The 13,210-nt window shown below is 44.8% G+C and overlaps 1 protein-coding gene across 1 annotated transcript in view; it reads left to right on the top strand.

The window, feature by feature from the left end:
- gabbr2 (gamma-aminobutyric acid (GABA) B receptor, 2) overlaps positions 1-13,210 on the top strand; it is a gene marked incomplete at both ends in the record, with an annotated part of 426,411 nt that overhangs the window by 273,075 nt on the left and 140,126 nt on the right. Inside the window, one exon of the mRNA XM_083765882.1 lies at positions 3,543-3,603. Coding sequence (XP_083622008.1) covers positions 3,543-3,603 — 61 coding nt within the window. The remainder of the gene's footprint in view (positions 1-3,542; positions 3,604-13,210) is intronic.

The raw sequence follows: 13,210 nt of genomic DNA, 5'->3' as shown, positions 1-13,210 counted from the left end.
TCACCTTAATGAGGTAATCGGTTAAGTAAATGGGAACTGAGGGCACAGAGGGCAGGGCTGAATTTACTATTTTGAAAGTCAGACCCATTTTCAACTGCTTGACTCTGTCTTCTACCCGGAGCCATCCTATGCCATCAAAATGTGTTGCATAAAGGTGGGTCATGGGCTCTAGGCCTAGGAGGAGTCGGATTAGTTTGTTTTGGGAGGTTTGAAGCTTAATTTGTTGTGACCTTGAGATGTTCGAGAACCAGGAGGTACAGGCGTAGTCAAATATGGGCTGAATAAGAGCTCCAGCTAATGTCCTGAGAGCCCTCTTGTTTACAAAGGAGGAGATTCTCCCCAAGAATCTTGTCCTTTGGTTTACTTTTTTGATCGCCCTTGTTGCCATGCCTTCACCTGTCAGCTTGTTGTCCAGGATACAGCCCAGATATGTAATCTCTTTTTTACTAGTAATTATAATAATAATCGTCAATTCTGACACTGAAATCATTTACCCTACTAAGGGAGTGGTTAGACCCAAAGAGAATAGATTCTGTTTTACCAAGATGTAATGAGAGTTTGTTATCCATAAGCCAAATTCTGATTTTGCCGAATGTAGTATTTTGAATACAATTCCATTTAGTTTTATTTTCCATTTAGGCAAACATTCACACATACACCGACCGTGTGCATGCATATACAGTACACATGATTATGTACGTGCACGTGGGGCACGTGCGCATATCAAAGGTGCTGGAACACAGACTTGGATAGAAAGGGAGGGGCGGGGGGGTCCGGCAGCCCCTCCCCTCCGCTCCACTTCAAAGCCAGTCGTCTGTTTGAGGTGAAATTGGCTCTCCTCTCAACCTCCTTCTATACTGCGTTCTAATCAGCCGGCTGTCGACCACAAACCTCCTATCTCCACAGTACTTTGCGTAAATGTCACGCCTTACTTCCATCCATCTTCAACCGCTTATCCGTAGTCAGGTCGCGGGGGGCAACAGCTCCACCAGAGAGCTCCAGAAAGAAGCTCTCCAGAGCAACATTATAGTAACTTCCTCCTGGGGGATGCCGAGGTGTTCCAATTAAGGTTGATGTAATCCCTCCATCTGCGCCTTGGTCTGGCCCGAGGTCTCGTCCCAGTGGGACGCCTTACTTTATCATAACAATAAAAATGACGCAGAAAAAAGTGTGTAAAAGTGTCAATACTGCAATGTAGAACTTCTCTGTTGAAAGTTAGACCTCTGGATTTCAAATTCTGTATAGTGAGTAGGCGTAGGCCTACTTTCTACTTTTCGGTAGCCTACCACTTTAAGTGCATTTTGATGCCAATACTTTTGTATTTTAAATTGTTGAAATCCAGACATTTACTTGTTGTAACGGAGTAGTTCTACATTGCAGTATTGATACTCTTACAGTAAAATGTCCACCACTGGTTGTGTTGTTACATGCAGTTGTATGCCAGCCAGTTGTATGAAATGTGTAATAATTATTGAGCTTTCTAAGCTGACGGTGCATGTATGGTGAGGCTGGACTCATCCTTCCATTTATTTAATTTTATTTAATATGTTTTCTGCTGCATTCTCTGTTTGCTTTTTTTTTTAATTGTGTTTGTTTTGTATTGTTTGTTCTTGTTCAGCACTTCTGTTCCGTTGCAAATGTTCTATATAAATACACTTTGATTGGATTTGAATAGCCTTATTTCATCCAACAGGCTAGACAGAATGAAAACACAACAGACAGTTTTCGTCCACCCATAATCATTTTAATCTTGTTGGTGTCGGAAAGAAACCACTTCTTATATCCACATATAACCGATTTTTCATAAATCAGCACCTTGCTTGATTACACGACTACAGCATCAGAAGTATAGCAGAACCGATCTGCTAGTCTTGGTACAATCCTGGAAAGTATAAAATGTTTGGACATATGAGGTTTCCACCCCACAGCGTTGGCTGACACAAGGCATGGCTTTCTTTTGTCGGCCTTATTGAAGGAGGTGTCACCGGTCGTTTTGACGACCAACATTAATCCGGTCGTTTTAACACATCCCTCAGCAACCTTAATCCGGTCGGACCAATGCTTTGTCGAACCAAAGTCTGCCTCCCCAGATGGACAGACATCTAATGATTTTGATTAGGTCCTAATCAAAATCCTTTTGGTAAAAAACGACGTGTAAACTTCCTCCAACTGCCGTCTAGCCGCCATTTTTGGGGAGTGAGGCAGTGTTGATTTATATCACGAAATAATGTTTGGCAACTACCTTTTTTTAACCGACAAAATCTAAATAAAAACTAAGCTATGAAACTAAAAACTAAGACTAAAACTAGATATATTGACAATGTTAACAAATCAGGAAGGGAGAACAGAGCCAGTACAACTAAAAGACAAGTTAATTTATGCTTGGTTGTGCTCTGAAAATATTTTCAGCCATGCAAAGTATTAAATCTGCCATTACGACACCATCAAGGCCCGCCAAAATACATTTTAGTCGACTAAAACAACTGTAGATTTAGTCGACTATAGTATTTACAAATGACTAAAACTAAATCCAAATTTGTTGTCAAAATCAACACAGGTGTTATTGTGTAATGCTACTTAGTGGTGGGCCTGGCAGGATTCAGACAGCCTGGCCGATATTTTTCCAAGGATGTTAGCTAATTAATCTGCCCGCTGATAAATCTGTTTACTTGCCATAAACAGATCAATTTGTGCCCACCGCTGATCTGATGAGATGCAGCTTTGCCAGAGGTGCGGACTCTGTGCATGCCCGCTGAAATGGCAACATATGAACATATCATGTTGTCCTGAATGCCAGCAGCACCACTGTTCAAATGCAAAAGCATCAAAAGGAGAAGATTTCCAAGCTCAAAAACTAGAGTTGTCCCGATAACTGATCGGTTACTCGGGCCGATACCACCCACAAGTACTCGGGATTGTACCAAAACATTCAATTGACACTAGTTAGAACAACATGTTTTATTGCTAATGAGCAAAATAAATAATTAATAATAATAATTTTGGAATTTGAAAATGTCAGTACAAGTACAAGGCATGACAGTGGAATTTAATTGGAGAAAAATGGGGTAAAATAAGTGGTTACTTAAGAAAAATAAAAATTAAGTACTCTTACTCTTAAAAAATGGTGTCTATCAAAAATAGAAATGCTTGTGGAGCTTGTGGATCTGCTACTTTTGAAAATTGTACGGTGCTTCTCATGGTTGTGGTAACGATTTGACATCGGTTCTTACTTCACATAACCGGGTTGGCACGCACGCATGCACGCACACACATGCACATGCGCACGCACACACACACACCAACAGGAAGAAATGAGCAGCGCTCAAGTCTATGCAACTATGCATATCGACTCTATATAAAGTTTTGGGTTATGCGCTCTATATTATGCTCTAGAGAACACCCAGAACAAGTCTGTATATAATGTGGATGTGCTCATCTCCGATTATAGGGACTAGTTAAAGAACTATTTGTATAATTATGTGATGTAATGTGATTAATATTCCTTCTTCCCCCCCCCCCCCCCCCTCCCCTCTTCTGTTCAGGGCCAAGTAATGTTCCGGAACGGTGAACGAATGGGCACCATCAAGTTCTGCCAGTTTCAAGGTAACGCAGAACCACCATCCTCCGATACTACAGCCTCTTTATCTTTAGCATAAATCATCATACACTCGCTGCCAAGTACCTGCACTCTCCTACATACAACATAAAATAAAACCCCCCGCCTAAAACATGATCATCAGGTATATGAGAAGGAAGACTTTTGTCATAAAAGTGTAGAGTAATTTATGTTTTTTTTTTATGTAGACACGCCCACCAGGTCATTAAGTATACCTGGATTACACCTTAGTGCCAAGCTGTGTCGCTGCCGGTCAAGTGACTATACTGGCCAATCAAATCACGTCTTTTCCGGGATCTTCCGTTTACATCGCCAAAGCAATTGTGCCACGAAGGAGTCGCGCCTCTGATTGGCCTGCCAAACTAACCCCTTCCTCCGTTCTTCCACTTTGCGTCACAAGTAATCTCAGGAAAGATTGCCAATATCACCTCCTCCATGTTCCTTCTGTTGAGATACAGACGCCCCAGAGCCGGAAAAATATGTCTATATGTGACCAACCTCACCGTCCCCTTTCTCGTGACAGGACTGCCCATGGCTCTGCCCAGTTTTTTACTGAATGGTCTGACAGCAGTCAAGTCTTTACAGATTGTTTGATATGGCTGCACTACAACAACAAAGCTTAGAAAAAGATAATAGGTCTACACATAATATTTTAGTCACACTCAGATCGAGTTAAGGCTGTTTAATGGTAGGCTACATTTGTTTCAATAATTTTTCTCAAATGCATTGACTTTTAGAGATCGGCATGGATTCATTTTATTTACTTTTGTGTCTTTGCCTACTGCAAATGAGAGAAAGAAGAAGGAACTTGCCAGTATGAACCTCCAAAATAGAACCTATTGAGTTACCATGCTCTCTTCTGATACTCTTCAGTGAGTCTTATTTATTTTATTTTGAAGAGCTCTTACAGGAAGTCTGATGGTTGTGGTTACTTCCTAGTTGTCGGTGCTATAGGGGAAATCAAAGCTGTGCTGAATGAGTGGATTATTATGTTTTAGGATCGCTCATATTAACCTCTTTACTGACGTGAACACCATGCAATATCTCAACCAATCAATCCATAGCAGTAGTGGTGGATTGTTTTTCTGCTTTCTCTCTCTCTCTGTCTGTTTTATCACCCCCTGTTGCTGCGTCGCTACGCGTGTGTTTGTGCTAGCCAAGGCCCACACCTGTTGTGATATTCTTTGATTGGCACCTTTCACTCTCAAGGTCTCAGCCTACAGTAAATGTAAAGGGAAGATCATCATTGCACATAACACGCACACCAAGGGGTTTAATGGAGAATGAAGTACTGTCACCTCACCTCATAGACACATGGAAAACAGAACAAAATACAAACATTGTGCTCACACCTGAGCTTGTAGATCGGCTATTTCCAGGTGGCCTGAAATGTATAGGGCTGAAGTGCTGTTATGTTTTTGTTTTGTAATAATCAACATCTACAGTAAAGTTTTAAAATCAATGCAGTGGAGTAATAACTAAGTAAAAATCACACCCACGTGAAGTGAGTGTTGCAACTCTGTGTGGGGGTCCCCGGGTGGTCCTCGGGAGTTCCAGACCCCCAGGAACGCTGGCCCAGTTCCGGCGAGCCGCCCAGCACGTCTGAAATGGTTGAGAAATGACAGCGTTACCGTGTGGGGGTCCCCAGGGGGTCCCTCTACTGTACTGTACTGTACTGTACAGTCACAAGCTTAGGGCCATGCCCCTGCCTAGAGCCTAGGTATCTTTCCATTGTGGTCCTCTGCATACTATCGGAATGGGTCAGAATCGGTATCGGCAGATATGATCCTGAAAATAATCTAAGGTCTGATATCGGTCATGACCTTCGATACGTACATACAGTACCAGTGTTGTTTTTTAGTTTAGTCTTAGGTGCTATTTACACGAGGATGGTGTTCATAAAAAACGGCAAAATAAAGTACCGTTTAGCGCTGTCATTTAGACGAGAACGGTGTTCTCAGGAGGTGAAAACGCATCGAAGTGAAACCGCCTTCCAGAGTGGAAATCATTCAGAACACCGTTTCCTATGGTCTCCATATAAACAGGCAAAACGGTGAATCCGCAAAACTTATGACATCATGGCTCATGTTGGCTCACAGCGCATATGTTTATTACATTGATGCAGAGCCATATCATTATGATATAATGGAGTTCCTGAACAAGCCTCCCTCCTCGCCTACAAAGTGATGCTCATCAGCGATGTTGAATGTAAAACCATGATGTAAATAAAAAGCCTTGTGATAGACGGCAGCCGCGGCAGCAGCGTTTATGTAGCCTAATGTATTATAAAATATATACCATCCCGTGGCGCGCCCAGAGCCGTGTTGCGCAGGCTTGCGTGAAGGTTTCTTCTTCTTGTACGTGGGTGACCTGTCTATTTGGCAGCCCGTTATCGCCACCTAGCGACAGTATAGCATAATAGCACATCATATCATAACGTGTGCGTTCTCGTGTAAAGGGTAAGAAAAAATGAGAACGCAACGGGACTTTGACGTGTTATATGGAGATGGTCGCCGTCTAAAAGAGGCCTGAGTCTTTGGACTGAAACTTTAGTTTTAGTCACATTTTAGTCACCTGGAATGTCTTAGTGTTAGTCTAGTTTCAGTCAACTAAATCTACAGTTGATTTAGTCGACTAAAATGTATTTTGGTGGGCCTTGATGCCGTCGTAATGAGTGTTTTTACACTTGCTGAAAATAGCTGATCTACAAACTCACAATGCGTCACGACGCGTTGTGAGCTTGTAGATCAGCTTGTAGATCAGCTATTCTCAGCATGCAACCAAGTGTAAAATGACTTATACTGGATCTCTTGTCCACTAGTCCCTTCCTAACATTTTAGTCTAGTTTTTATTTGTCGACGAAATTGTCAGTATATTTAGTCTTAGTTTTAGTCGTCATAGCTTAGTTCTCATTTAGTTTCCATTCGTTTTCATCAGTGGAAAAAGGTAGTCGACGAACATTTTTCGTCTTAGTTTTAGTCGACAAAAACAACACTGTACAGTACTTCAGTAAATTACTTTCCACCACTGATAGAACGTAGTACCATCATTCAAAGAAAAAAAATAAGAAAAACCAAATCTCAACAGTGGATGAATGTGGTGCCTGTGTGTAGTAATCTGTGTGTATGTGCACTATGATTATGTGTAGACTTCCCTTCCAAAGGAAACCCCCTGGTGTGAGATCTCTATCTGTCCTTGTGTTGTCATACAGAGGTTGTTTTTATTTGTATTATTGCCTTCCAGGCTGGCAGTGGTGTAAAGTAACTACGTACATTTACTCAAGTACCGTACTTATGTACAATGTTGAGGTATTTTTACTTCACTTGAGTAATTCCAATTTCCAATACTTTTACTTCTACTCCACTATTCTCAGATCTAAATATTGTACTTTTACTCCACTATATTTATTTGCACTGCACTTTAGTTACTAATTACTATGTAGATTTGCATTAAACACTTCAGCCCTATATACATTTCGGCCATTTGAAAATACCAGATCTACAAGCTCACAATGTGTTGCAATGTGACACATTGTGAGCTAATAATCAAAATCTACAAATCTACATCACTGAGGTGGGGGGTGACGTAGGGTGGGCCTGATACAGATGGGGATGTGGGTGCATGGGAGCATGCAGTGACATGCAGAGAATGTCACAGATCCACTATTTTCTAGCTGGCTGGCTGCATGACTGGCTGGCTGGCTGGGTTTGCTGGCTGCATGGCTGGCTGGCTGGCTGGGTTTGCTGGCTGCATGGCTGGCTGGGTTTGCTGGCTTCAATACAATTCAAAAGGGCTTTATTGGCATGGGAAAACAACATTGCCAAAACAAAAGTGGAACAAAACATGACTAGAATAGTCATAGGAATAGAGACCTGTGTAAACAACAGAGATGTGATGCAAATTGCAACTTGGAGACAAACTATCTTTCAGAACTAGCTGTACACCCAGCTGTACACCGAGCTGTACTGTACACCCAGCTGTACACCAAGCTGTACTGTACACCCAGCTGTACACCAAGCTGTACTGTAGACCCAGCTGTACACCAAGCTGTACTGTACACCCAGCTGTACACCAAGCTGTACTGTACACCCAGCTGTACACCAAGCTGTACTGTACACCCAGCTGTACACCAAGCTGTACATCAAGCTGTACACCAAGCTGTACACCAAGCTGTACTGTACACCCAGCTGTACACCAAGCTGTACACCAAGCTGTACTGTACACCCAGCTGTACACCCAGCTGTACACCAAGCTGTACACCAAGCTGTACTGTACACCCAGCTGTACACCAAGCTGTACACCAAGCTGTACACCCAGCTGTACACCAAGCTGTACTGTACACCCAGCTGTACACCAAGCTGTACACCAAGCTGTACTGTACACCCAGCTGTACACCCAGCTGTACACCAAGCTGTACACCAAGCTGTACTGTACACCCAGCTGTACACCCAGCTGTACACCAAGCTGTACTGTACACCCAGCTGTACACCCAGCTGTACACCAAGCTGTACACCAAGCTGTACTGTACACCCAGCTGTACACCAAGCTGTACACCAAGCTGTACTGTACACCCAGCTGTACACCCAGCTGTACACCAAGCTGTACACCCAGCTGTACACCCAGCTGTACACCAAGCTGTACTGTACACCCAGCTGTACACCCAGCTGTACACCAAGCTGTACACCCAGCTGTACACACAGCTGTACTGTACACCCAGCTGTACTGTACACCCAGCTGTACTGTACATCAAGCTGTACATCAAGCTGTACTGTACACCCAGCTGTACACCCAGCTGTACACCCAGCTGTACTGTACACCAAGCTGTACACCCAGCTGTACACACAGCTGTACACCAAGCTGTACTGTACACCCAGCTGTACACCAAGCTGTACACCAAGCTGTACTGTACACCCAGCTGTACACCAAGCTGTACACCAAGCTGTACTGTACACCCAGCTGTACTGTACACCCAGCTGTACACCAAGCTGTACACCAAGCTGTACACCAAGCTGTACACCCAGCTGTACACCAAGCTGTACACCCAGCTGTACACCAAGCTGTACACCCAGCTGTACTGTACACCCAGCTGTACTGTACACCCAGCTGTACTGTACACCAAGCTGTACATCAAGCTGTACATCAAGCTGTACTGTACACCCAGCTGTACACCCAGCTGTACATCAAGCTGTACTGTACACCCAGCTGTACACCAAGCTGTACACCAAGCTGTACATCAAGCTGTACTGTACACCAAGCTGTACACCAAGCTGTACTGTACACCCAGCTGTACACCAAGCTGTACTGTACACCCAGCTGTACACCAAGCTGTACTGTACACCCAGCTGTACACCCAGCTGTACACCAAGCTGTACTGTACACCCAGCTGTACACCAAGCTGTACTGTACACCCAGCTGTACACCCAGCTGTACTGTACACCCAGCTGTACTGTACACCCAGCTGTACACCCAGCTGTACATCAAGCTGTACTGTACACCAAGCTGTACACCAAGCTGTACACCAAGCTGTACACCAAGCTGTACACCCAGCTGTACACCAAGCTGTACTGTACACCCAGCTGTACTGTACACCCAGCTGTACACCAAGCTGTACACCAAGCTGTACTGTACACCAAGCTGTACTGTACACCAAGCTGTACACCAAGCTGTACACCAAGCTGTACTGTACACCAAGCTGTACACCCAGCTGTACTGTACACCCAGCTGTACACCAAGCTGTACACCAAGCTGTACTGTACACCCAGCTGTACACCCAGCTGTACTGTACACCCAGCTGTACTGTACACCCAGCTGTACACCAAGCTGTACATCAAGCTGTACACCAAGCTGTACTGTACACCAAGCTGTACACCAAGCTGTACATCAAGCTGTACACCAAGCTGTACACCAAGCTGTACATCAAGCTGTACTGTACACCAAGCTGTACTGTACACCAAGCTGTACATCAAGCTGTACTGTACACCAAGCTGTACTGTACACCAAGCTGTACATCAAGCTGTACTGTACACCAAGCTGTACTGTACACCAAGCTGTACACCAAGCTGTACACCAAGCTGTACACCAAGCTGTACATCAAGCTGTACTGTACACCAAGCTGTACTGTACACCAAGCTGTACATCAAGCTGTACTGTACACCAAGCTGTACTGTACACCAAGCTGTACATCAAGCTGTACTGTACACCAAGCTGTACACCAAGCTGTACTGTACACCCAGCTGTACACCAAGCTGTACTGTACACCCAGCTGTACACCCAGCTGTACACCAAGCTGTACACCAAGCTGTACATCAAGCTGTACTGTACACCAAGCTGTACACCAAGCTGTACTGTACACCAAGCTGTACACCCAGCTGTACACCAAGCTGTACACCAAGCTGTACTGTACACCAAGCTGTACACCCAGCTGTACACCAAGCTGTACTGTACACCCAGCTGTACACCAAGCTGTACACCCAGCTGTACTGTACACCAAGCTGTACACCCAGCTGTACACCAAGCTGTACTGTACACCAAGCTGTACACCAAGCTGTACTGTACACCCAGCTGTACACCCAGCTGTACTGTACACCCAGCTGTACACCCAGCTGTACTGTACACCCAGCTGTACACCCAGCTGTACATCAAGCTGTACTGTACACCAAGCTGTACACCAAGCTGTACACCAAGCTGTACACCAAGCTGTACACCCAGCTGTACACCAAGCTGTACTGTACACCCAGCTGTACACCAAGCTGTACTGTACACCCAGCTGTACACCAAGCTGTACACCAAGCTGTACTGTACACCAAGCTGTACTGTACACCAAGCTGTACACCAAGCTGTACATCAAGCTGTACTGTACACCAAGCTGTACTGTACACCCAGCTGTACACCAAGCTGTACACCAAGCTGTACTGTACACCAAGCTGTACTGTACACCAAGCTGTACACCAAGCTGTACACCAAGCTGTACTGTACACCAAGCTGTACTGTACACCAAGCTGTACACCAAGCTGTACACCAAGCTGTACTGTACACCAAGCTGTACACCCAGCTGTACTGTACACCCAGCTGTACATCAAGCTGTACTGTACACCCAGCTGTACACCAAGCTGTACACCAAGCTGTACTGTACACCAAGCTGTACACCAAGCTGTACATCAAGCTGTACTGTACACCAAGCTGTACTGTACACCAAGCTGTACATCAAGCTGTACTGTACACCAAGCTGTACTGTACACCAAGCTGTACATCAAGCTGTACTGTACACCAAGCTGTACACCCAGCTGTACTGTACACCAAGCTGTACACCAAGCTGTACATCAAGCTGTACACCAAGCTGTACTGTACACCAAGCTGTACACCAAGCTGTACATCAAGCTGTACTGTACACCAAGCTGTACTGTACACCAAGCTGTACATCAAGCTGTACACCAAGCTGTACTGTACACCAAGCTGTACACCAAGCTGTACATCAAGCTGTACTGTACACCAAGCTGTACTGTACACCAAGCTGTACATCAAGCTGTACACCAAGCTGTACTGTACACCAAGCTGTACACCAAGCTGTACATCAAGCTGTACTGTACACCAAGCTGTACTGTACACCAAGCTGTACATCAAGCTGTACTGTACACCAAGCTGTACTGTACACCAAGCTGTACATCAAGCTGTACTGTACACCAAGCTGTACACCAAGCTGTACTGTACACCCAGCTGTACACCAAGCTGTACTGTACACCAAGCTGTACACCAAGCTGTACACCAAGCTGTACTGTACACCAAGCTGTACTGTACACCAAGCTGTACACCAAGCTGTACATCAAGCTGTACACCAAGCTGTACTGTACACCCAGCTGTACACCAAGCTGTACATCAAGCTGTACACCAAGCTGTACTGTACACCCAGCTGTACACCCAGCTGTACACCCAGCTGTACACCAAGCTGTACACCAAGCTGTACACCCAGCTGTACACCAAGCTGTACTGTACACCCAGCTGTACACCAAGCTGTACTGTACACCCAGCTGTACACCAAGCTGTACTGTACACCCAGCTGTACACCAAGCTGTACTGTACACCCAGCTGTACACCAAGCTGTACTGTACACCCAGCTGTACACCAAGCTGTACAGTACATCCACGTAGGACGAGCAATTGGATTCAACTTTTGAAACAAATGACAGCAAGTGTTTCAATGTTTTGCATTCAGTTGGAATGAAACATTTGGGACAGAGATTTCCAAATGTCTTTGTTCTGTACAGTCAGTGTTTCTATACCGACGAGCTCAGCGGTTCCCAATCTTTTCAGCCTGTGATCCAAAAACAGAAGTTTGATATAAATAGCAGATCATCAGCGCGGCAGCATGACCAGCACGCGAGTGCCGTTCTCTGCCCCCTCAATGACGCCATCCTAGTCTCCTCTAGACCACTCTGGCAGAGACTCAAACGATGCCGAGGCTCTGTCAGTGGAGGCGGTGCTGGAATGCACACAACAATTTGATTTGTAGTCCGTAAGGTGGTTGTGTTCCATTAGACATCCTTCTGCTGTCACAGAAGATCACAAATCTCTCTCTCTCTCTATCTCTCTCTCTCTCTCTCTCTCTCTCTCTCTCTAACAGATAGGGTCACTAACACAATCACCGCAGCCCCCGTGCCTATCGATCACGTTGAATTGATCGGTGGCGGGGGGGATTCCCTGGCCGTAGGGAGGCCCCCTGGCCGTAGCCAGGAGGCAGCAGAACGACACTTTATTTTTCATGTAGGGTTTTTATTTTTTTATGTTGACATATTATATCTGTTGACAGGGAGGAAGTGTGTATTGTTGTATCACTTTCATGACTTATAAACCATGTTGTTCCTGCCTGGGAAGAAAACACCTAACTCCATTTTGGCATCCTGTGTTTTGGCATGTCATTGTACTTAACCTGTGGTCCGAGGACCACCAGGGGGTTCCAGGTGGTCCCCAGCTAAATGATGGAGAGTTGGTTATAGATCGTAACATAAAACCAAAAGGACCTGTAAGGATTTACGCTGTGTCTCAAATGCCAACTATATAATGACCTAGATTTGAGAAGGGTAGAGTGTGGAAAACAGGTGAAGAAATGAGTGCAAGCAGGTTGGAGAACGGGTGGAGAAAAGTACCAGGTGTGATGTGTGATTAGGAACGTATCTGCAAGAATGAAAGGGAAGGTGTGCAAGACAATGGTGAGACCAGCTCTGTTGTATGGTTTAAAGACAGACAGCTCTGTTGTATGGTTTAGAGACAGACAGCATGGTTTAGAGACAGACAGCTATGCTGTATGGTTTGGAGAGAGACAGCTCTGTTGTATGGTTTAGAGACAGACAGCATGGTTTAGAGACAGACAGCTATGCTGTATGGTTTGGAGACAGACAGCTATGTTGTATGGTTTAGAGACAGACAGCATGGTTTAGAGACAGACAGCTATGCTGTATGGTTTGGAGACAGACAGCTATGTTGTATGGTTTAGAGACAGACAGCATGGTTTAGAGACAGACAGCTATGTTGTATGGTTTGGAGACAGACAGCTATGTTGTATGGCTTAGAGACAGACAGCTATGTTGTATGGCTTAGAGAC

This window comes from Protomyctophum parallelum (assembly GCF_964188405.1).
Source record: "Protomyctophum parallelum genome assembly, chromosome: 1".
Classification (NCBI taxonomy): Eukaryota; Metazoa; Chordata; class Actinopteri; order Myctophiformes; family Myctophidae; genus Protomyctophum; species Protomyctophum parallelum.
This window is presented reverse-complemented; position numbering and strand designations above follow the sequence as displayed.